We start from the raw sequence: 24054 nt of genomic DNA, 5'->3' as shown, positions 1-24054 counted from the left end.
ATGGGGGGTCATAATAGTATATATTTCACAGGGCCACTGTGAAGGGTAAGTCTTACAGTGCCTGGGACTTTTAGAAGAACTGAAAATATGGCAGACAAAATCATGTTTGAGAAAACTTTTCCCATGAAACTGACGAGTGGAGCAAAAGTCTTTAAGTAACTCGCATTCCTAACTCAGAACTTCCTGAGGGGCCACTGCTCTCCCACCCAGCTGACACCGCAACTTCCTCCTTCCCCCCAAACAAAGTGAGCGGTCTGTTTAGGGAGAGGAGTGAGTCTGAAGTTTACTAGTCCAGCGGTCCCCTGTCCCAGCGAAGAAAGAGAGAAGCCCCATGGTGGTTGGAAAGCTTGAGCGAGCGTAGAGGACCAACATTGTGTAGCTCAGGAGACATCCAGCCACCAAGTTTGTTAACTTGCCTTGGAATGACCACAGAAAAGGAAAAAGCACTGGAGGGTGATGGCACCATGGGACAGCAGGTGGACAGGGACAGACATACTCTTCTTTACCTCCAGACGCCTGAGAGGCACTGATGGTGGATGAGTGGCAATTACTGTCTGAAAAGTAATCTTCCTTTTCCTAGCTAGTCTTTTGTTTTTTTGTTACGGGCTTTTATGTACACATTATCTATTTTGAGAAGATTCATGTTTATTCTCTCCCCACATAATCCTAGTAATAGAACATAAAATGCCTAGGATATGAACGGAAACATATCCTCTTGTTTGCTTCCTTGCTTCTTTATCACAAAGACTTCTAAAAGAGCACACTTTTAATAATTTACATGTTTCTATCTCTGTAATGGTAATAGAGATCCTTTGTAGGCATAGAAACTATGAAAAAAAAAAGAAAAGAAAAGCCATGCAGATCACATCACCCAGATATAATCCTGTTGATATTTACTTTACATTCTTTCTAATTTTTAAATTCATATATATATATATATATATATATATGATTGTGTGTATATTACATACACACATATGCATACATCAAATTGTACAAACTATTTACAACCTATTCTTTTTATTGTTAGCCCTTAGAAGAGTGCTTGGCACATCATGAGTTCTCAATATATATTTGTTGAATAAATGAGCGAACATTATTTCCACATCATTAAATTTTTTCTATGGCATCATTTTTCACAGTTGCATAGAATTGCACTGTGTGAATGATTGTGCCCTATCTAACCAGGCCCTAGAGAGCTGAGGAGGAATAAGGCCGTGAGGGGACACACAGATGCCCCGTGCAGGGCCCCCTCAGCAACGGGGAGTGTGCTGCCCAGCTGCTGGGAGTACTGGCAAGCCCAGCCTCCACTGCCAGCTCCCTTCAGGGATAGTCTCAGCTACTGAAAGCCACCTTCCCAGGGCACCTATACCTAAGACTGGTCACAGAGAGGCCCAATGCAGAACAACTTGGGCAGGCCATCTTCTTCTGGAGCTTTCTGGATGGAGGGAGGGGGGTACCTGAGACTTCCCACCTGCGTGGCAGTTTGTCTTCTCTGTCTGCTCAATCCTATTTCTTCCCTCTCCTTCCAAAGGCGTTAATTGCAAGGGCATTCCCTAATAAATATATTGCACACAAACTTGGTCTCAAAGTCTGCTTCCTGAAGAACCTAACTTCTAGAGATGACCCAGACCCAGGAGAACAACGGAGTCTACTGATGAAAGCACTCGACGAATTCTAACATTACTGCCATCACGCATCCTTAACTGCAGGCTAAATAACTACTGTATGCCCGAATCATGATATGTTATGCAGATGTCAACAGAAATGTTCTTGGTGCTGGGTACGACACTCAGTGGCTCCAGGGGAAGGGAAGAGGAGGGGAGGGAAGGGAGAGGAGGGAGGAGGGAGGGGAGGGAAAAGGAAGGGAGGGAGAAGTGGGAGGGGAGGAAAGGGGCAACATTAGTCTTATTAGTCTTTAGACTAATCGGGCAATCACTCTCCCCCTAAAGGTAAAAAATGCAGGTTATAAAAACTGAAACCAGACATGGCCTTGGACAGATCACGGACATGCACCAGCATGACTATGAGTGGTCAGGACAATAAATAGGCCTTTGAAGGCACAAAAACAGAAATAAGAATCAAATATTTAAAAAAAAATTAAATCAAAACAAAAACAAAAGCCCTGAGTAGTATGTGTTCCAGAAAAGCCCAGAACTAGGAGAAATCCAGAGGAGTGATGAGCTAAGCCCTGTCAAGGGTTTCCATCTGTCAGAATCGTACATTCCAAAGCAGCAGAAATCTACGGTCCAAAAACTTCCTGTTACTTCCGGCCTCGGGGAGGCAAGCTCAGACAGCATCAGGCTCAGCCCATGGGAGATGCCTCCTCCCAATCACAGACCACTGCTCCTGGTCCAGGAGGCTCAAAGAATTGGTGCTGGGTAGAAAAGCACGTCAGGCCAGAACAGCTTGCAGAGGAGGGCCGGCACAGCACAAGAAGGAGGAGAAGGAAGAGAGGTCAAGGTGAGTAGACTGATCTCACTCTGCCGGGAAGCCAACTGCACTCTCAATGGGTGGGTTGCCTTCCTGGGAGGCGAGCTGGGGTCTAAAAGGGCAAGGGGAAGACGATAATTTCCTCATGAATAGATCTGTCCTTTTTTATAATAAGACTACTATAACACCTTTGTTCCCTTTTACTTTAAATAGTACAAATTGCTTTCTTAAATCATTTGATATTGTCCTGTTCTCAGAACTGAGGTTAAAATTCTGGGAGTATTATTCACCTACCCTGATTTCAACCTCCAATTTCCTGACAGAAAGACCAAGACAAATCCAAGCATCCTGGGAAAATTTTTATCTCCTGATTAAAATTTCAGACAGACCCCTGTGGACCCCAATTTCCTGGTAAAGTCAGAGAACCAAAAAGAAAATTTAAGGAGGAGCATCTGAGGGGCTCAGTGGGTTAAAGCCTCTGCTTTCGGCTCAGGTCATGATCTCAGGGCCCTGAGATCGAGCCCCGCATTGGGCTCTCTGCTGGGCAGGGAGTCTGCTTCTCCATCTCTCTCTGCCTGCCTCTCTGCCTACTTGTGATCTCTCTCTCTCTCTCTCTTTCTGTCAAATAAATAAATAAATCTTAAAAAAAGAAAGAAAGAAAGAAAATCTAAGGAAATGGGCAATGTTCTTTCTTAATAATGTATTAGGGAGAAACCTCCTGGTAGTCTTGTCAGAAATCATTTGATCCTGCCTACTCATAATGGGATTTGTAAGGCAATTTAGTCATGTTTCTTCTCTGCAAACAGTTCTGTTTAGCAAATGTGTCAGTTGAAATAAGTCAACAAATTAGCTTTATCTATGCAATGTTATTTTTACACAATTTATTTTTACTCTTCACCAATTAGTTGATCTACAGGATCCACAGGTCCTAAATATATTTTTTGTTCTAACAACATTTCTACATGTAATATGAATTAAATTTCAAATAATGCTAGTATTATTTTATGTAAGTTTAAAACCCCACTTGTAATTAGTTTCAAAGATTTTGAACATATTTTGAATTTCATTAATTTCAATGTCTTTTTAAATTAAAGACAAAATTGACTTTTTTTAAGATTTTATTTATTTATTTGACAGACAGATCACAAGCAGGCAGAGAAGCAGGCAGAGAGAGAGGAAGAAGCAGGCTCCCCGCTGAGCAGCGAGCCCGATGCGGGGCTTGATCCCAGGACCCTGGGATCATGACCTGAGCCGAAGGCAGAGGCTCTAACACACTGAGCCACCCAGGTGCCCCAGTTGACTGTTTCTTGATATATATATATATATATATATATATGTATGTATATATACATATATATATATATATATATATGTATTTTTATATATTTAAGTTTTTAAATCTTGTAAAGAAATGGTTTTCCTTTTGATTAGTCTTCTCAACAAGGAGAAACTTCTCATTTTGCTTTCTGCTGCAACAGACTTTTTTCCTTTCAGTTACAATAGACTTAAAAAAATCAACTCACTTACTTTTTTTTTTTTTTTAATTACCTGGGAAGAATAAAGACTTGTAAATCCAAAGGGGAATTTATACACCATTTAGTTAAGAAAAACAAATGAAATCTCAGAATTTCTTTTTGACCTCTCCTGCTTTGCATTCTTGCTAAGAGCAAACACTGATAAGCTCATGCAGGCTGCCCACACCCCTGATATTCCCTAACTGGGGCAAAGGCCAAATTCATGAAGAGGTGCTCTAATCTTACCTCCCAGGAGTCTCCGAAGCATTCTTGCCCTGGGGTTTGGCTCCTGCTGGCATGGCCCATACTTAGGGTCCTCACTTGGCTGAGAATGCCTGAGCCATTGCTTCCATCTTAGTCCGGACTTCAGGTGACTGAATAACTCTAAGGTGAACGTGACAAGCATCAGGAGTCTAGAGGAGTGCTCTCCAATAGAACTCTGTGATGATGGAAATTCTATAAGACAGTCAGTAACTACATGTGGCTGTTGAGCACTTAAAATGGGGCTAGTGCAACTAAAGAATTGAATTTCAATTTTATTTAATTGAGCTAGTTTGAATGAAAATAGCGACATGGGGCTTCCAGTTACCATATTAGTGAGAACAGGTTTAAAGCTTTAATGGAAGAAAAACCAATGGATGTTGTGAGCCCTAGGTGTCATGGCCATGGAAATGAGCACCTTTTTTCATCATTCCCAGGGACTCATCCTACCCTAAACTTAAGCAGACCAGCAATTGTTCTGATCTAAAATCCCCACACCCATCTTTCTTCTCCCCTCTAAGTCATACAACTGTCGACTCTTGTCCTGGGTTTCAAGATCGGGGGTGAGGCAACAGCACAGCCTGTTTCTTATTTCTTCCTCTCCTATTTCTCTATTTTTTTTTTCTTTTGTTAATCCAAATTTCTCTAGAGTGAGCTAGAGGTTAAGGTGTGGTTTGCGTGTTCTCTGGTCCAACAAACTTGAGTGAGGAAAAGAGGTAATGAACTTGAAAAAATGATCTCATGCTTGGTGGGAGAGTCTCACTTCTTTTTCTTCTGCTTTGAAAGTAGTTTGTTTAGTGAGCAATGGTTTTTAGACTTATTCAATGTGTCTGGAAACATCAACATTATGGATATGAGTAATTTTTATAAGAAAACAAACTGAAAGAGGGCACAAGAAAAAAAAAAAAGAAAACTCTAGCCTTTTCAAACATTTGCATTCCTTAGAGCAAAGGCGCTTATGGGATGTTGAGCAATTTAATATATCATCATGGTGCCAGGCCATTGGGCAGTTTTCCACAGGGTGGGGCTCACAGAGGCTATTCTTGAATGTGGAAAACATTTTGAGGCAAGCCGCATACTTTCAGTCAGGGGTGATAACATTCTTGAAGTGGACAGCCACTGCTTGGCTCTCTGTCCTCTACCAATCCCACCTTTTAAAATTCTCCTCATCCCATTTGCTTTTTTGCTATCCCTGCCAAGTTAAAAAAAAGAAACCTAATACCTCTGTGGGAAGTGCTACTTTGGAATAACATGGGAAAGTTTCCATAGACTCCATATTTGAGAGAGACGATACATTCTGGAGGCTACAAGGGAAGGTAGGAGGGAAAGCACATCATATTGTCAGGACTCAGTCTCTACCCACAAAAAACAGACCCAACACCCCCAGATCGTGAGTTAGGTTAGTCCACTGAGACTCTACACTCCTTGAGTCTCTTTCTCCCACACGTGTCTTTCCTCTCCCTTTGGAAGTGTAAGGAAGGGTTTTGATAAAATCATCCACAATGAGGCATTGACATTGAGGACTCGTAAGACTCACCGTGCCTCTTTTATGTGGATGTACATTCCAATCAGGAGCAAAGGAATGATTCTCTTGTGGATTTCAGAAAATAGGGAACAGAGGGAGGAAGACTGAATGGAGGGCAAAGACAGGAGGCTCTCTCCTTGCCAGCTTTGTTTATATGGCTCCCTTCCTGGCTTAATCTGTAAGAGAAAAGAGCAGGGTAGGGCATGGGACTGTCTCTCAACTTTAAAGAAACATAAAGGGAGGTGGTGTCTACCTAAAAAAGGAAGAATGATTAGTGACAAACTCAATAAAAATCTTTTAAGAGTCAGGAGATCAGGACTTGATCTGAAAATAGATCTGCAAACAACACATCCGTGATCTTGAACAAGCCACTTCCCCTCCAGGAGCCTCAGTTTCCTCATTTGCACAATGAGAGGACTGACTACAAAGCCTCTACATCTTCAGCCAAACGAAGACACAATTGTTTTAAGGAAATGGCTCACGTGGTTGCCGGGGCTCACAAGCCTGAAATCTGTAGGGCTGCTGCAAATTCAGGAAAGTAGTTGATGCCACAACCTTGAGTCTGAAATCTGCAGACGAGCTTTCTGTTTTGCAGTTTGGGAGCAGAACTCCTTCTTCCTCCAGAAATCAGTCTTTGCTCTTAAAGCCCTCAACTCACTGGAAGAGGCCCATCCATGTTGTGGGAGTAATCGGTTTTCCTCAAAGCCTATCGATTTAGATGTCAATCACATCTGTTAAAATATATTCACAGCTGTGTCTAGACTGGTATTTTACCAAACAGCTGGGCACTGCATCCCAGTCAAGGCCTTAGAGAACACCCTGGTTTATATTCTGTAGGTAGACTGGTATCATCTGTTTCTCTTTTTGTTTGCTCTCTGGGCCTGTCCTCTCTGGTAAGGGCAATATATTTGTAATCTCTCTCTCTCTCTCTCTCTACAGCCATTGGTGTGAAAATTTGTCAAAACTTTTCTTTTAGGGCACCTGGGTGGCTCAATGGGTTAAGCCGCTGCCTTCAGCTCAGGTCATGATCCCAGGGTCATGGGATCGAGTCCCGCGTGGCATGGGGCCCCTTGCTTGGCAGGGAGCCTCCTTCTCTCACTGCCTCTGCCTGCCTCTCTGCCTGCTTGTGTACACTCACTTGCTCGCTCTCTCTCTCTCTCTCTGGAAAATAAATAAAACCTTTTAAAAAAGAAACAAAAAACACCAAAAACTTTTCTTTTAACTTAAATAAATTCATTAGTCTGCCCTGGTACACAGGCATCCAGAACCTTCAAAGAACTCGGAAGGATGAGCCAGGCCTGATAGCTTTCTTTCCTAGAAGTCACGTTGCTTCTGCTCCAAGTATGCCAAGAACCCCTTCCCAGATGCTCCTCCAGCTTTCTATTAAGGAAGTCGCCTGTTTTCCAGGAAACTTTCCTAGAAGTGTTCCACACAGGTCATTTGGACACAGAAACGATGTAATATCATTGTTCACATTTTGAGCACAGTTTTCCAACTTCACTCTTGAGTATCTCCTAACTCCCTGGAAACTACCTTATAGCTCAGTACTTTTCCCACATCTTTCGTTTCTGTTAGTTCTAGAAGTTTGGTTGGTAGCCACTCTATGGCTTACCATGAGGCTCAGGAATTCAGAGTTGATGAGGGAAAGCTCTCCACTCTTGCTTCAGCCAAATTTTGATCTGCTTTTATATATTAGCATCTCATATTAAAATCACATGTCTTTTGAAATGTGGCTCTGTGTTTTAAAACAAAATTGAATCACCAGTTTTAGGTGTTTTCCCCATTCAAGTCTGTTGGCTTAGTCTATCTACTTCAAGAAATTGAGGCAAAGGTAAGGAAAATGAATATTGGTTGGGTAACTAATACTGTGCAGTGTTCACCTATATTCTCACTGAATTTTCACAATAAACTTTTGAGTTAGTTATTGGGATACCCATTTAGAGATGAAGCTCAACAAGATTAAGAAACTACCTGAGCTCACAAAACTGCTAAGCAGCAGGAATGCTTGGGTGGCTCAGTGGGTTCAATATCTGCCTTCAGCTCACGTCATGATCCCAGCATCCAGGGATCAAGTCTCACATTGGGCTCCTTGCTCAGTAGGGAGTCTTCTCTTCCCTGCTTGTGTGCTTGTGCTCTCTCTCTCTCTCTCTCTCTCTCTCTCTCTCTCTCTCTGACAGACAAATAAAATCTTTAAGAAACAAAAACTGCCTAGTAGCAGAGCAGAGATTCAAACCCAGGTCTGTCCAAAGCCCCTGCTCTTCCCACTTCACTGTACTTTCTAACCTGTTCTGCAATAGAGATCTCGGCAAACAAGTCACTCATATATTCATTCATTCATTCATTCATTCTAATACACATTCTAAAATCTACTTCGTTGGCCTTTGGTTTAGCAAAATTATTTACTGAGTGCCTACTATGTGTCAAGCACTGTGCCACCTTGGACCTAGAAAAATGAATGAAACAGGGTCCCAGCATCTCCTCCTGCTTCGAGACTCTTGCACTAAGGTGCAGGGAACCCTTTGTACATTGATACCAGGAGCATGTGCCCATGCACCGCAGAGAATCTTGGGTGTCAGGTGGACATCACCTCACAGCCCGGAGCAGAGGCACTAGAACTAGTCAAAGGCCCAGGGATGGAGCCCAGGGTCTGGGTGTTAACTGTTCAAGAATGTGGATGGAAGCGGAGAGGTTCCCTCCCATACAGACATGCTGCTTGGTACCGGACTTCGACCACACCCCAAGCACAACTGGGGAGCTTTTTTCTTGTCCCCAAGAGATGATTCCCCACCCCACCCCATTAATCCTTCCATGGAAAATAAGAAGAAACACACATGGGTAAAGCCTGTAGATCCCTACAGCAGAGCACACCCTACGCAGAGGACAGAGGGAAGGTAGAGGGGCTGCTTCCCCTCTACCTGGAAGATGTTACCTCCTGGCTAGGTCCTCGTGTCACTGGTACATAAAGCAAAGCCATAGCCCAATTTCCTGCCCTATTAACCATAATTTCTTGGGTTTATAAACAAAGAGTGTTTGCCAACCCTTCCCCCATCTTTTATCTCAGTGATCACAAAGACCCTGTCAAACACATTGTGTTTTACCCATTTTATAAATGAGGAAGTAGACAGTGAGTTGCACTGCCCAGGGGTATACAGAAAGGCTGCGCAAGAGTGGGGTTGGAAGCGTGGCATTCTGATCCCAAGTCCAGGGCCCTCACAGACCACAGCCACCAGGCCACAGCATGAACCACGAGAAGCCTACACTCAGTTTCCTAACCACCATCTCTCCTGACATTTGTGACTATTTGGCAGATGCAAGACATATTTTAGGTCCCCCAGACACTGACCTAGAATAAAATACAGGTGACCAAGGAGAGGCTAAGAAATGTCTACTCCCACATTAACCTGCACATGTGCACCTTTTCCTTCCAAGAATTTCAGACCCTAGGAGTGGGTGAGAGAAATGCAGGTTTGGGGTACATCTAAACAAATTTTCTGGGAAAACATGAGAGTGCAGAATTGGATTTGGGGAAAATGGAGACATACAAATGCAGTGCCAAGGACCCTAGGAGACAAGAACCTGGAGAAGTGAGTGAAGAGAGGCCCAGTGATTCTGACCTTGGCAAAGGCAGATCCTCCAAGCAGCAAAACGGACCTATTCTCTCTGCTTGAGTGTTGGTAAGGAAATGAGTCAGGTGTTGCTTTTTAGATTAGCTCTATGACAGGTCTTTACACACTGTGCAGTGTGTAAGGAAATGATCCGAAGCCGGGCAGACCTGGGTTTGAATTTCAGCTAAGATTGATTATCTATCTATTTATTTATTTATTTATTTGAGAGAGATATAGAGAGGGATAGCTAGAGAGAGGGTGGGTGCACGTGAGTGGGGAGAGGCAGCAAAGGGAGAGGGAGATGCACAACTCCCCACTAGCAGGGAGCCCAACATGGGGCTCCATCCTGGGACCCTGGGATCATGACCTGAGCCAGACACAGAGGCTTAACTGACTGAGCCACCCAGGTGCCCCTTAATCTGAGCTTTTGCATTATCTGGCAATGTGCCCTTAGGCAAAGTAAGCATTCTCTCAAGCCTCCCTTTCTTCATCTGCGAAATGGCAAGAAAACGGATTCTCCCCTAGATGTTCCAGGAGGATGGCTCTGCTGACAGCTTGATTTTAACCCAGTGAGACTCCCTCACACTCTGACCTCCACTTCAGATGTTATATTTGTGTTGTTTTAAGCCACTACGTTTGTGGTAACTTGTTACAACAGCTGTAGGAAACCAGTACAGATTTCGGCAAAACAACAACAACAAAAACAATCTCTTGGATCTGTTGAGAGATGAACAGAAACGCCTAACACGAGCTGAAGGGGTCATAAGCGCTCATGAAATGACAGCTTTCAACATCATTTTGTTATTTGGGAAGACGGGAGTGAATTCCTAAGTTATCATGTGCCACTGATCCTCTGAAGACTGAAGGAGAGGAGAATGCACGGGGCAAAAGGAGAAAATTCTAGCTGTCAGTGACTAGAGCAGGTCATGCCCATCACGGTATCCCTGCCCTTCCTTAAGTCAGCCCGCCGTCAGGCGGCCACCCCAGCACTTCGTACCGCACGCCCGGCTAGATTTCCTCCCTTCATTCTTCCTTTTGCTCAAAGCAACCCCTCATCTACTCCTCCTTTCCTCCCACACTTGACTGCACGGTCCCCGGTCCTGACCGACAGCCCTCCCACAGAGTACTCCTTTGTCTCCTTCCCCTTTATAAAGCTCAGTGAGGTTGGTCGTCTTTGGAGAAGTGTGTTAGGAGGCTCAATGAGACACCAGGACCACATTCCATGTTCAGAACTCCTTCAGCTCCTTTCTGGACCAATAACGCCCCTCTTGGGTGGCCTGCCTCCCCTTTTCCTTAAACCCCTCGTCCTGGCTCCCCTCTTTTTCGACCGCATACAGCCATTTTTGCTTGAATCCGCGTTGCTGCACTCTCACTTTAAATTCCTTAAAGAACAGATTGCTTTCTTTCTTTTAAACCCAACGAATCAACGCAAACAAGCTGTTACCCAGCAAATGGGTGCCTAATCCGTACTGGCCAAAATGGTGCTGCTCTTGGCTTCTCCGGGGTTTTTCCCTTTACTCTCTATACTTGTGTTGTCTGAACTTTCGCCTTTCGCCGTCTATTTATTTTTGTCTCTAGATGGTAACTCAGCTGGTCAGGAGAAAGTCTGTACATACCAGTCAGGAACTTGACAGTGTGACCGGTCTGGTCACAGGAGAAAAGATCTCCCTTGGTGGAGTTTGTGCATTAACCCCTTCAGGGCGTGGAGGCTCGGCTCAGTCTGGCCTGTGACAGTTACTGCCAACATTGCAGGAAAGAACGAATGCCATTTCTAAGCGGAAACTACACAGGAAGATCTTGTAACAATGGCGTGATTTCTTCTAGTCGCTCAGCAAACATTGATGGAGGACCTACAATGCTCCTAATTCTGGGCGCAAAACACTCATGGATTTTAATTCTTTCATTTCCCACAGCGGCCCAGGCAAACGGGAAAGGGAAAACAGAGAAGTGGAGATGATGTAGAAGGCTGATAATGCTTAGAATGTAACAATGAAGTTAAAACTTTAGCAAGGGCTAAGTCCAGCAGAAGACTTGCCTTCCATTGATTCCCGATACAAACTGGGATGTTAGCCAAACTGCCTCGGGTATTACCTCATGGTCACCTTGCTCTTCTGGGTGTCTGCTCCCTGACTTTTCCTTTCCCTGGAATGTCGGGGAGCCTCACCTTCCTCCCACACTGCCCTACATCTCTAGTTTACTTATCAAAACCATACACATTCGGCAAGGCTTACATCTTCCCTATTCAGAACTGCCGCAGCACTTAGGGTCTCAATAGATGGTAGTAAAGTTATTTAGGAAATATCTTAGCTTCCCTACCAGAGCACAACATCCCAGACTACAGCAATCTACCTTAGCGACCTTAGATTTAGTATATGAATGCAGGAAGTAATTAGTTACTTAGATCAATACCACAGTAAGAAATCAGGATGGCTTTTCTTTTTTTTTTTTTTTTAAGATTTTATTTATTTATCAGAGAGACAGGGGGGGGGGAGAGAGAGAGCACAGGCAGACAGAATGGCAGGCAGAGGCAGAGGGAGAAGCAGGCTCCCTGCTGAGCAAGGAGCCCGATGTGGGACTCGATCCCAGGACGCTGGGATCATGACCTGAGCCGAAGGCAGCTGCTTAACCAACTGAGCCACCCAGGCGTCCCCAGGATGGCTTTTCTGAAGGTATTTTAAGTACGAAAGCTAAAGTAATTGACCCAAACACTTACCCTCAAGTTCCTTCCAAGACTCCTCAAGGAGAGAGAGGCCCACTTACTTTTAGTACCACACCAAGCACTACACCTCGTAAATAATTTCTGGGAGCCAGTGTGGGCTGGTGGATGAGCTTGGGCTCCAGAGTCCCTCAGACCAAGGTCTCCAGCCTAGTTCTTCCACGTACTGAATGCATGACCCCACGGATCTTAAGTACCTAAACTAAAGCTTCAGTGTCCTCACCTGCAGAATGAGGCTCCTCACCTTTTTTTTCTTTTTCTCCCTAATTGGGCTGTGAGTGTGTGGGGGAGAAGCACTGAGGAGAGCAGCACATGGAAGGAGCTATACGCCAGCCCCTCTTCTCCCACTCCCTGCCTGGTGCAACAGGGTACTTTTTATTTTTACTTACTTATTTTTTTTCCAAGTTTTAATTTAAATTCAAGTTAGTTAACGTATAGTGTAGTATTGGTTTCAGGAGCAGAATTTAGTGAATCCTCACTTACATATCACACCCAGTGCTCATCTCAGCAAGTGCCCCCCCTTAATGCCCATCACCCATTTAGCCCATCCCTCACCCTCACCAACAACCCTCACTTTGTTGTCTATAGTTAAGAGTCTCTTGCGGTTTGCCTCCCTATCTGTTTTTGCCTTGTTTTATTTCCCCTTTCCTTCTTCTATGCTCCTCTGTTTTGTTTCTTAAATTCCACGAATCAGTGAGACCATATAATTGTCTTTCTCTGTTTGACTTATTTCACTTAGCATAATACCCTCTAGGTCCCTCCACATCAGTGCAAATGGCAAGATTTCTTTTATCTTTGATGGGTGAGTAATGTTCTGGTGTGTGTGTGTGTGTGTGTGTATAAATAAATATGTATTTAGATACCACATACCACATCTTCCTTATCCATTCATCAGTCAATGGACATCTGGGCTCTTTCCGTAGTTTGGTTCTTGTTGACATGCTGCTGTAAATATCAGCGTGCAGGTGCCCCTTCAAATCTGTATTTTTTTATCTTTTGGGCAAATAAGCAGGGTACTTTTTAAATTGCCAACTATTTTTGAAGGTAAAAAATATTCTGATAATAATGGTTTTTAACAGATGCCTGTAGTCCATATGGGCCCCATCTGCCTACTCTGCCCATGGGTTTGCCTTTTGGGTTTTGGTTCACTGTGACCAAGGGCAGGAAGAGCCATGCCAGGACCACTGCCCAGTCTTCCCACGTCTGCCCTTGCCGATGCCCAGGACCTCGGTTCATCACACAGATGTGTGCAATCTGTGTATTCCACATCTTAAAGGACAACTGAAAGTCATCAATCAAACTCCAGCAAGCTTTCCTTTTTTTTTACTTCTCAGTAAAATTACGGTTAAAAAAAAAAAATTGCAACAATTCCTGAACTTAGTAACCAAATTTCCGCCCCTGCTAAATGATTGCCTGACTTTGGTTTGAACGCTTCAAACGCGAGAAGCTGATCTGCAATGGTGTGAGGTAGGCATGTCGTGGAACCAGCGTCACTTGTCACCTGGTCCCACTCAGTTGTATTCTTCTCCACTGTGTCTCCAGCTTGTGCCAAATCCTGACAATGGCGAAAGATGACTCCACTGTTCGTTGCTTCCAGGGCCTGCTGATTTTTGGAAATGTGATTGTTGGTGTAAGTATTTTTCAGGAAACACTGTTCCTTCTGTAATCACAGTTTTGGGATTAATCAAAAGTGAGAGTTTAAAAGAAAATAATGATCTAATTACTGGCTTCCTCTCTCTTTTCTTGATTCCAGGAAATGTGTTAGTAAAATATGTTAGCTAAAACTTACAGAAATAATCATATGTAACTATGTAATATGTTGAAAGATCATGGTTTAAAAAAAAATAAAAGGTTATTTCCCTCCCAACTTTCAAATACAGAAATCTGAAAGAAGCCACGTTCACCACAGTCAGTGTCCAAACATTCCCACCACATGCACATTTTGGTGTTCCTTTCCTACTTCACCTTGGTTTGATTTCCACAGAACTGTTCTGTTAAGGCTGTTGGGGACAGATGTTTGCATTCCTTATCATGTCCTTATCATGCAGAGGTCAGTACCAGGATGCGACAGTGGCTCAGAGTCCTGACTGTGTGGGCTCGGTGTACTGACAGAGCACTCGAGAGTCAGGATCACTGGCTCTAAGCCAATCCTGCCTCCATCTCCACAGGACTTTGGACAAGTCACCAACTTTCAAGGCCAAGAGCCCTCATCCATAAAAGCCAGGGTGTGGGAAAGATAACCACCAAGGTTCCTTGGATCTCTGGCACTGATGAGTACGACCAGGACTAGTTTCAATATTACAATTCAGGAATTTGAGGGAAGGGCAGTGGAAGAGGGGCTGTGAAGTTATCTTCATACAAGAAGATATTGTTGAGTGGTTCATGCCCCAAGAACTCTAGATGGTCTAAAATTGCCTGGGTCTTTTCCCAAATAGCAATTAGACAGAGGGACATGTGGGAGGGAGCATGCAAGTTATTAATAGGATGGAAGGAACTGTTTGATTTCCTCGTAATGCATTTAAGTCCATGGCTTTGCGCCTACGCAGGGACAGAGTGAGTCTCTCTCATAACCCTCTCCCCACACTTCTGCACCCCTTTCCCAATGCTGCTCTCCTGACCACCAGCCTGATAGAACACCCTTTGCCCCCAGATGTGCGGCATCGCCCTGACCGCAGAGTGCATCTTCTTCGTATCTGACCAGCACAGCCTCTACCCACTGCTTGAAGCCACCGACAACGATGACATCTACGGGGCAGCCTGGATTGGCATGTTTGTCGGCATCTGCCTCTTCTGTCTGTCCGTTCTAGGCATTGTAGGCATCATGAAGTCCAACAGGAAAATTCTTCTGGCGGTGAGGCCTTAAAACTCTCTACAGTTGCCTCCTGGATTGATTTTGATGGACTGTTTTTTCTTCCCTGAGACAGTGACTTGGCTTGTGGGGGAGGTAGGAGCAGAGAGAGCCAGGTGAGAGGTGAAAAGGAGGTCAAGATTCGCCCTGCAGTGAAGCTTACCCATGTGGGGGCAAGGATGTCCTCCACTCTTGCAAGTCCAGAAGATTCCAGTACAGAGAACCCACAGGGGAGCAACCTGGAGGTGACCCTGTTGAGTATTTTCCAAATCCGTGCTTCTCTACCTGGTGTTGGCATGCCTCCAGCAGGTATGGCCAGGATCTACCTAGGCCAAGGGAGAGACAGACTGAGAACATGATCATTAGATTGTTTTTCTCTTGACAATAAGTAGTCTCAAGTATGATTTTAATATTAATCAGTCATTGACATTTTAGGATATAAACTACAAAATATGCATGAATTTTTAAGAGAAAGTGTGTGCTTTTTCAGACATTTTTGAGCTCAAGGATGATGATTTTGTATAATGACCTGCACTGCCCATATTTTGCATTCACTCTACTTTTCAGGGACTCTAGAAAACCTTGGTGCACAGCACTATAGAGTACAACTTCAGCTCCTAACCCTGTGCCCCACAGGCAGGCTTCTGCCCTGAGCCACAGACAGCCAGGTCATGCCTTGCTTTGTAGATGGAAGCAAATGTGCAACCAACAGAGCTAAGAAACCTTGGTATTGGTATTGGGTCTAGACCTCTGTTCTCTGCCCCCATGCTCAGAACAATGGTTTCTCACACTGTGATGGGGTCCCACACCCACTCCCCACCCTGAAATAACTCTCCTATCCAAATGTCGCAGGACCTGAGTTACATCTTTACGAAACAAGCCCAGCAACCTAAGATGCTTGTTGGTTTACTTTTCCTGCGATCTAAATATTGTCCTGGCACCCAGGGAATGCAGAACATTTACATTCTCTGATTCCTTCAGCATGAGTTATTTCCAGGGCAAAAGCACCCACTTTTTTCAGGCATTGGAAAGAATGCAGAGAAATGGAGAGGAGGGGCAGGTGTCTCCAGAGACAAGTTTCACCTGCATCCGGGTCTCACTTTGGGCCAGCCTTGTATACCTAACACAGCTGAGAGAGAACATTCTTCACTGTGCTCTGCAAAGAGAAGGAGCAAGGCACCTTCCCAGGAGCTGATGGAGAAAACTCCTGCACCCGGAGACTCCTTTCTGAAGTGTCTCTGAGGGGTTTCTGAGCCTCTTTAAGGAGAACCATCAAAGCGCTCTCTCTCTCTCTTTCTCTCTCTCTCTCTCCTTTCCTCTTTAAAGGATTATATTTTTAAGTAATTTCTACACCCAATGTGGGTCTCAAACTCATAACCCCGAGATCAAAAGTCACATGCTCTAGGGACTGAGCCAGCCAGGTGCCCCCCATCATGAAAGCTCCTGACAAAAAACAAGTAGCAAATGTTATGAGGCCTCTGGCTAATCAAAGGCCATAATCTTTCTGTGACTAGTAGCTGAGTCATTTGGGCAGCCCAGGGTCCTGCTCAGCGAGCCGTCCCTGCCCAGGGAGAGAGCACAGTTTTCTTTGCCCTCCCCCACGTACACCGACAGCAGCGCCCCTTCCCTGGGAGAACCCAGGGACCCGATGAGAATACACAAGGCTGAGGAAAGCAAAGACAGACCCCTGTAAAGAGTTCCCATCCCAGAATCAGAGGCAACTTGCTGTTGAGATATTTTCCAGTCATAAATAGAGGCAGAGTGGTGGGGAGGCATCTTGTGAAAGTGTGTGTGCACCTGTGCGAGTGTGGACACACAGACACACGACGGCGACACACAGTGGGGTGTGCTCTCCTCGCCTGCCCCATACCTGGGAACCCGGGGGCTGAGGGACGAGAGCCAGCGCAGGCCTGCGTGCTGGGAGCCTCCCGCTCCTTTCCTGGGAGACTGGACGCTTGGCAGGAGGGGCGATGGGTGGTAAACACAATCCAGTTCATCTTGTCTGACCTCTGTACTTCTACAGTTTCAGTAAACCATAAAGAAAATCTCTCTCACTGAGAGGGAATTTATGAAGCTCTATAGAGCGTCTGATCCACCAAGACGGTCTTGCCGGCCAGTGAACGATCACGTGCAGGCGCGCATCAGTGCCTTCGCTTGCGTGTTTTTCTCAGTTAAAATAGCAATGTAGACAAGACATTTCTCACTGGGCTGAAAAAGCTCTGTATTCAATAGTCATTTGTTCTCTGGGCATAAGGAGGGAATTGAGCAGATTAGCACCTGGTACCAAGTCTTGCTCCAAACAGCTGATCCACGAGGGTTTGCTGAATAATTTCATTAATGATTGGATGCTTTGACTTAGATGAATATGCTGAAAGATATAACAATTATTTTTTTAAATTCTCTCTTTGGAAATAAATGTAATTCTTTTTTTTTCCCCCACTTGTTTCCCTTCCAGTATTTCATTCTGATGTTTATAGTATATGGCTTTGAAGTGGCGTCTTGTATCACAGCAGCGACACAACGAGACTTCGTGAGTACAGTCACAAAGAGCACAGAGTGGAAATGATCATAGGAGTCGTCATTGTCATAACAATATAATAGCTGACATGTATTAAGCCCTTACTCTGTACCAGGCATGCTAATATGTCCATTAATATTAAATATACAAGTTTCCTTAATCCTCATAATAACTGCATGAAATAGGTATTATCACAATGGTCACTTTATAGATAAAGAAATGAGACTTGAAAAGGTGAGGTAACTTGTCCAAGATTACACGGCTGGTAAGTGAAAGAGGAGAATCCTGAGTCCAGGCAGAGCAACTCCCGGAGCGCAAGCTTGTACTGTTCTGCTCTTCCCACTCGGCGGTGGCCATCAGCTCTTCCATAGGATAATCAACAGTCCACCACATCTAAGACTTCCTCTCAACTCAGCATCTTGTTTTCTCTCCTTTTCTCCACTGCCAAGCCTAGGCCACCGTAAAATGCCTGCCCACCCTGGTCTCACTGATTTGTCTGAACATGGGAAGAAGGGAGAAGGAAAACATCTCCCTTCATGGGGACTTCAGCCATCCAGAGCCTCACACCCATCCCACCCTTTCTTGGGGCCTCCACAGACAGTTTTAGGCCGGGAGATAATGATCAGTGCCCCTAGCGACAGGCAAGGCCCATCACATCATGCTGCTTCCTTGTTGGGTGGGCGGGCTAACTCGCCTTTTGTTGTCTCCTCCCACCATAGTTCACGCCCAACCTCTTCCTGAAGCAGATGCTGGAGAGGTACCAAAACAATAGCCCTCCAAACAATGATGACCGATGGAAAAATAATGGAGTCACCAAGACTTGGGACAGACTCATGCTCCAGGTAAATGCCTGCTGCCTTGGGGAGATAGCGTTCTGTACCTCAGCCAGTATCCAGGAGTGAAGGTATGGATGGCAGTGAAGTTAAAGAATGGGGAACACAGCCTCTAGGGTGGTTTCATTCGAAAAGAGATTGGACTGGGGCCCCTGCGTGGCTCAGTGGGTTAAGCATCTGACTCTTGATTTCAGCTCGGGTCATGATCTCAGGGTTGTGAGATAGAATCCTGTGTTGGGCTGGGCATGGAGCCTGCTTCAGATTCTCTCTCTCCCTCTCCCTATGCCTCTCCCTTGCTGCTCACATGGAGTCTCTTCTCTCAAAAAGAAAGAAAGAAAGAAAGAAAGAAAGAAAGAAAGAAAGAAAGAAAGAAAGAAAGGAAGAAAGAGAAAGGAAGGAAGGAAGGAAGGGGAAGGAAGGAAGGAAGGAAGGAAAAGAAAAAGAGACTGGACATGGGCGAGTTTCATTCATTCTCATTCATTCTTCTTATCTATTCCTCTTGTGTGCACATCACTCAGTGGGACCCCTAGACCCTAGATCTATATTTTATTTTCGAGCTATGATGTTGATTAACTTCCATTTAGGGATAATGACACTGCTAAGAAATTTAGATAAATCACATGCATTATCTCTTAGAACTCAAGCATCATTTACACTGGAAGAACAAGTTTGCTTCCTCCACATCACAGTGAACTCAAGGGGCAATTATTGCCTATTTTTCTTATTTAGTACCAATGGGCTAGTCCTGCCAAGGACCATGGGCTATGACCTGACTTGATTGTCCACTTTTCTGTCACTGGCCATCATACCTTATATACAAATTTGCCTTAAATATCATCAAAAATCCAAGTCTTTCAGAATATCCATTGTTACCCCTGAATTTCCTTATGTATATGAATCTATCCCTAACTAAACCCTAATCTGACCCAACTCTCACACTGTCCCTGCCTCCCCTTCCCCTCTACTGGCTCACAGTGCACCATCAGCAAACTCCCTTGTAGCCTCTGTTCCCTCTTTGATGTCTCTTTACTCCCTATTCTCTATCACTTCCTTCATTTATCTGAATATTCTCATTCCAATAATTCTTTTTAGCCCATTAGGACCTCCAATTCATGGCCACGTTTTTATTTTCTACCTACTCCTCTGATTATAGGTCATGTACTTTTTCCACTCCGTTAGCAAGAGCTAAGCTCTTCAAGTAAAAAATGCAAACACCCACACATCCGAAAAATCTTCTTACCAACTTCTAAAACCCAGTCTGAACTTAACCATTTTCCCTCCAAAAGGCTCAGATCAAAATACAAGAAAAGTATTTCCCTAGCCAAGGAATTTTCAGTGGCAAAATAGAATCTGCTTTCAAGACAGCTAATTTGGAGCACCTGGGTGGCTCAGTGACTTAAACATCTGTCTTTGGCTTAGGTCAAGATCCCAAGGTCCCAGGATTGAGCCCCGTGTTGGGCTCCCTCCTTGGCAGGGAGTCTGCTTCTCCCTCGGCCCCTCACTCTGCTTGCGCTCGCTCCCTCTCTCTCAAATAAGTAAATAAAATTTAAAAAGAAGTAAAGACAGCTAATTTACCATCAGATTTGTCTGAAAGTAATTCATTCTGAAAGTTGAGAGGGGCCTGTAATTTTGATTTCTTCCCTTGAAACATTTTAGCAGAATTTCTACTAAGGAAGGAAAGGGATACGAAGAATGTTTTATCTTCTGTCCTCAACTCTATCCAGAGTGTAAGGATGTTAAGCTATGTGTTCTGTTCCTTGATCTTCCTCTCCTACGTAGAGGCAGAGCTATATGTCACCAGGTTTGGATTATTTTTTTCCAGTTTATTTTGTCCCATTATAAATGTAATACACAATTACTCTAGAATATGTTAAAAGTACAGAAATGTAAAACAACAGGAATTACTCATTACTTCTTTACCACTAAAGATTTTAATTTTCTGACTCTCAGTTTGCTCATGTGTCATATGAGAATAATCATACCTCCCTCACATTGCTGTATCAAAATATTCGTATTAATAATTAATTAATTAGTATTGATTATTAACATTGATTAAGTAATTAATTAGTATTAATGATTGACCCTTAATAAGTAAGGGCTTACTATGAGACAGGCACTGTACTAGACAGGTTGGGCACATTAGCTAATTTCATCCTCACAGGAACTCTGAGGACCGTGGACTGTGAAGGAAACAAAGTCATATTTTACAGTGAAGGAAAGTGAGGCATAGGAGGGAGCTGAACTTATCAGAGGCTACAGAGTTCATTAGTGGCTAGTGGAGTAACAAATGGTGAAGTATTTTGTAAGTTTTAAAATGTAGGTTATCAATACCCTCCGCTCTCATTTGGGGAATTCTAGGAAACGTAAAATATGGTACATTTTCCATATCTTCTTTCTCCGTAAAATCTCAGTTGCTACACTGATGGCTGTAGCAAGCAGCATGAAGAGAATTTTGCATCTCTGCTCTGCTGACAGGACCACTGCTGTGGTGTCAATGGCCCGTCAGACTGGCAGAGATACACATCTGCCTTCCGGACTGCGAATAATGATGCCGACTATCCCTGGCCTCGTCAGTGCTGTGTGATGAACAGTCTGAAAGAACCTCTCAATGTGGAGGCCTGCAAGCTAGGAGTGCCCGGGTACTATCACAAAGAGGTGAGTCCCCTCTGCCCAACACCTGCCAGGTTTTCTGCTCTTTATGAGGGAAAGACTGGTGAACTATAGTCGTAATGTCTCATGAAGGATTCTGCATCATTTTGCCCTAAACCTCACATCAACTATTTCCTTCTCTGTCAGTAAAATGCAGGTGCTAATCTAGGGCTGTTCTGGGAAAATCAACATTTCTTTTTTTTTATTTTTATTATTTTTTAAGATTTTATTTATTTGACAGAGATCACAAGTAGGCAGAGAGACAGAGGGGGAAGCAGGCTCCCCGACGAGCAGAGAGCCCGATGCTGGGCTCGATCCCAGGACCTCGGGATCATGACCTGAGCCGAAAGCAGAGGCTTAACCCACTGAGCCACCCAGGAGCCCCGAAAATCTACATTTTAATAACAGAACAGGAGAATGGTGATAGCAAAGCCCAACTTTGTTTAAATGCAAACTGTTTGTACAATAGAATATAGACTTGGTACTTGAAAAACTATTTTCACTACCCAAAGATTGGTTCTCTTTTTGCAAAAATGTAAATGGAGGGGGGGCTGGGTGGCTCAGTGGGTTAAAGCCTCTACCTTCAGCTCAGGTCATAATCCCAGGGTCCTGGGATCAAGCCCCGCATCAGGCTCTCTGTTCGGCGGGAAGCCTGCTTCCTCCTCTGTCTCTGCCTGCTTCTCTGCCTACTTGTGATCTCTGTCTGCAAATAAATAAATAAAATCTTAAAAAAAAAAAAAAAGTAAATTGGAGGGGGTGTATACAAAAAGAATGTTTTGTTAGTGCCAGAGCTGTGGCAATTGGTGATGGTAAATGCAGTAATGATATAACCACCCTCATTATTCCATGGTGATATAGGATGGTCTTAATAGAATATTAAGTTAATAATTTGGGTAGAAGGCAGTTTACATACAGATGGTTTTTGAGAAGGCATTTCCAGCCTGATGGAAATGATAAAACGAACCTGAAAACTAACATTTGTTGTGTACTTACTAAAACCAGGTATCGTTCCAAGTGCTATATGTGTATTAACTCATTTAAGGCTCAAAGGTAGGGTTCAGTATGATTCTTATTTTACAGATGAGGAACTGAGACACAGAGGTTTAAGAAGCACCTTGCCCAAGGTCACTCAGCTAGTAAATAGTTGAGTCAGGATTCAAACCCAACCAGTCTGGCTCAGGAGCCCAGACTGTAAGCCAAGAAAAAACTTGGAAATATTCCCAAAAAGCCTGAGGAGAATTCTCCTATACTTGGAATCAGCCTCCGAAATGCCTCTACTGTTTTGCGAGTTACCACTTTGAGGGAATCTGGCTGTGTGCCAGTTCATCAAATATTGAGAAATGTCAGACTCCTTAGTCTGTGAGTAAATACTCCAAAGGGTACGTTCAGAATGAAGGACACTGAACAGCTGATCGTCATGCCGTACCTCGGAGGGTTCCTGGACTAGGACTGGTTGCGTTCATCCAGAAAAGGACATGGGTATGATGCAGATTATTTTCAGAGTCCCTCAAAGCCACCCTTTTTAGCTTTTCAGCAACTGTTGCTGCATCAGTTACATTCAGACTGCTGTAACAATTAACTGTGCTCGTCATTATCACAATATGCAGTATAATGATCACTCTCAGGAGAAATAAATACTTTCGGTATTTCAACCTTGGCACAGGCCCACACAAACGTATCTCGATTGGATTGGATTGTGTATAGAGTGTATCATCTCTGTGAAAGGGCAGGAAAGGGTATTTGTTGTGAAATAATCAGCTGATCTCCCTTGGACATGTAATGTTCTGGTAGGGAGGAAAGTCCCCATGCGTTTTGACAATGCTTCCCACCTCCTCCCCTAGGATTCCTTGGTCTCACCTGTGCTTAACATTTCTACTTCCTCTCCCCACTAGCTGCACAACTACAAACTTACCATCACGCAGCCCTACTCCCCTGCCAAAGTCCTGCACCTGGAATTCTCTCTGTCCCTGGCTCCCTGTGCTCCTACTCCCTCAATCTCACTCATTCTTCACCCTCGACACCTTTCTGCCTCTCCCTCTCTCAGTCCCCCAGATTTCCACACACCACCGTTCTTTCTGAGTCATAGGTCCTGCTACTTCTCCTATAGCAATCCCTTTCCACCAAGTAAAATATGGCCCAGTTCTTCCTATATTTGACTACTGTTATTGCAGCCCTGAGCCATATTGTAAGTATTTGCTCACAGATCTTTTCTGCTCACTATCTTTTCTGAGTCTCCCTGAGGACCGTGCATTACTTAATTCTACATCTTCAGTACATCTCATACTGCCTGGCCCAGAGCAAGCACTGAGAACTGTTTGGCGGGTGGGTGGTGGAAGAGGGGAATGACGCTCTTTTTCACATCCATATTGTAGTTTTCGAAATCTACATTGCATAAATGAAGGCTAACAAGATTAGGGATGTCCTCATAGGTGTGGGGGAAAATAGAAACTAACCAGGAATTCACACAGCATGTCAGTCGCAGATACATATGTTCTTACTCATGGTCCACCTGGCCCAGAAATACTGTGTGCAAAATCTGATCATTGTACCTCAGGAACATTATCACAGAACTGAGGAAGATCAAGGAAACCAGCACAATCATAAAAGAAAAAACAAAAAACACACCCTCTGAGCAGGAACTAAATTAGAAGAGGTGAAAAAACTGGGGCTTTTGTCTGTGAGTTCTAAGAACAATGCCCATGTCTGTCTTGTCACTGCTGAATGCCCAGCCCAGTGCCTGGCACCCAACGTAAGTGGTTTCTATGGGTACCTTTTAGGACAAACGACCCCGTCCAAGGATTGTTAGGAGGATCCGTGAGTAATGGATATAGGAGTGTTCATGAACTATTGTGTCACAAATGATACTGTTGTAATCATTACTTCATGTTGGGCTCCATTCATTCTATCAACATTTATTAGGTGCCTACTTTGTGCCAGGAACTTGTGCTAAAGATTCAGCCACGAGCACAAAAAAAATCCCTGCCTCGTACTTGCACTGTAGCATGGGAGAGAGACACCAAACAAGTTACCAAAGAAATAAATGATAAATTCCTGGTAGTGATAAATGCCATGAGCAGAAGTAAAGCAGGGTGAGTGTATATGGAATGACAGGAGAAAGAGTGTTTTTCCCTATGGTGGTCAAGAAAGGCTTC

General features: G+C 44.1%; 1 protein-coding gene across 1 annotated transcript in view; it reads left to right on the top strand.

Annotated features, from left to right (window-relative positions):
- Positions 1-2310: 2310 nt before the first annotated feature.
- UPK1B (uroplakin 1B) overlaps positions 2311-24054 on the top strand; it is a 28401-nt gene continuing 6657 nt past the window's right edge. The window contains exons 1-6 of the mRNA XM_059164004.1: positions 2311-2463; positions 13597-13684; positions 14705-14905; positions 17358-17432; positions 18140-18262; positions 20729-20908. Coding sequence (XP_059019987.1) covers positions 13616-13684; positions 14705-14905; positions 17358-17432; positions 18140-18262; positions 20729-20908 — 648 coding nt within the window. The 5' untranslated portion in view covers positions 2311-2463; positions 13597-13615. The remainder of the gene's footprint in view (positions 2464-13596; positions 13685-14704; positions 14906-17357; positions 17433-18139; positions 18263-20728; positions 20909-24054) is intronic.

This window comes from Mustela lutreola, chromosome 2 (assembly GCF_030435805.1).
Source record: "Mustela lutreola isolate mMusLut2 chromosome 2, mMusLut2.pri, whole genome shotgun sequence".
NCBI classification, from domain to species: Eukaryota; Metazoa; Chordata; class Mammalia; order Carnivora; family Mustelidae; genus Mustela; species Mustela lutreola.
This window is presented reverse-complemented; position numbering and strand designations above follow the sequence as displayed.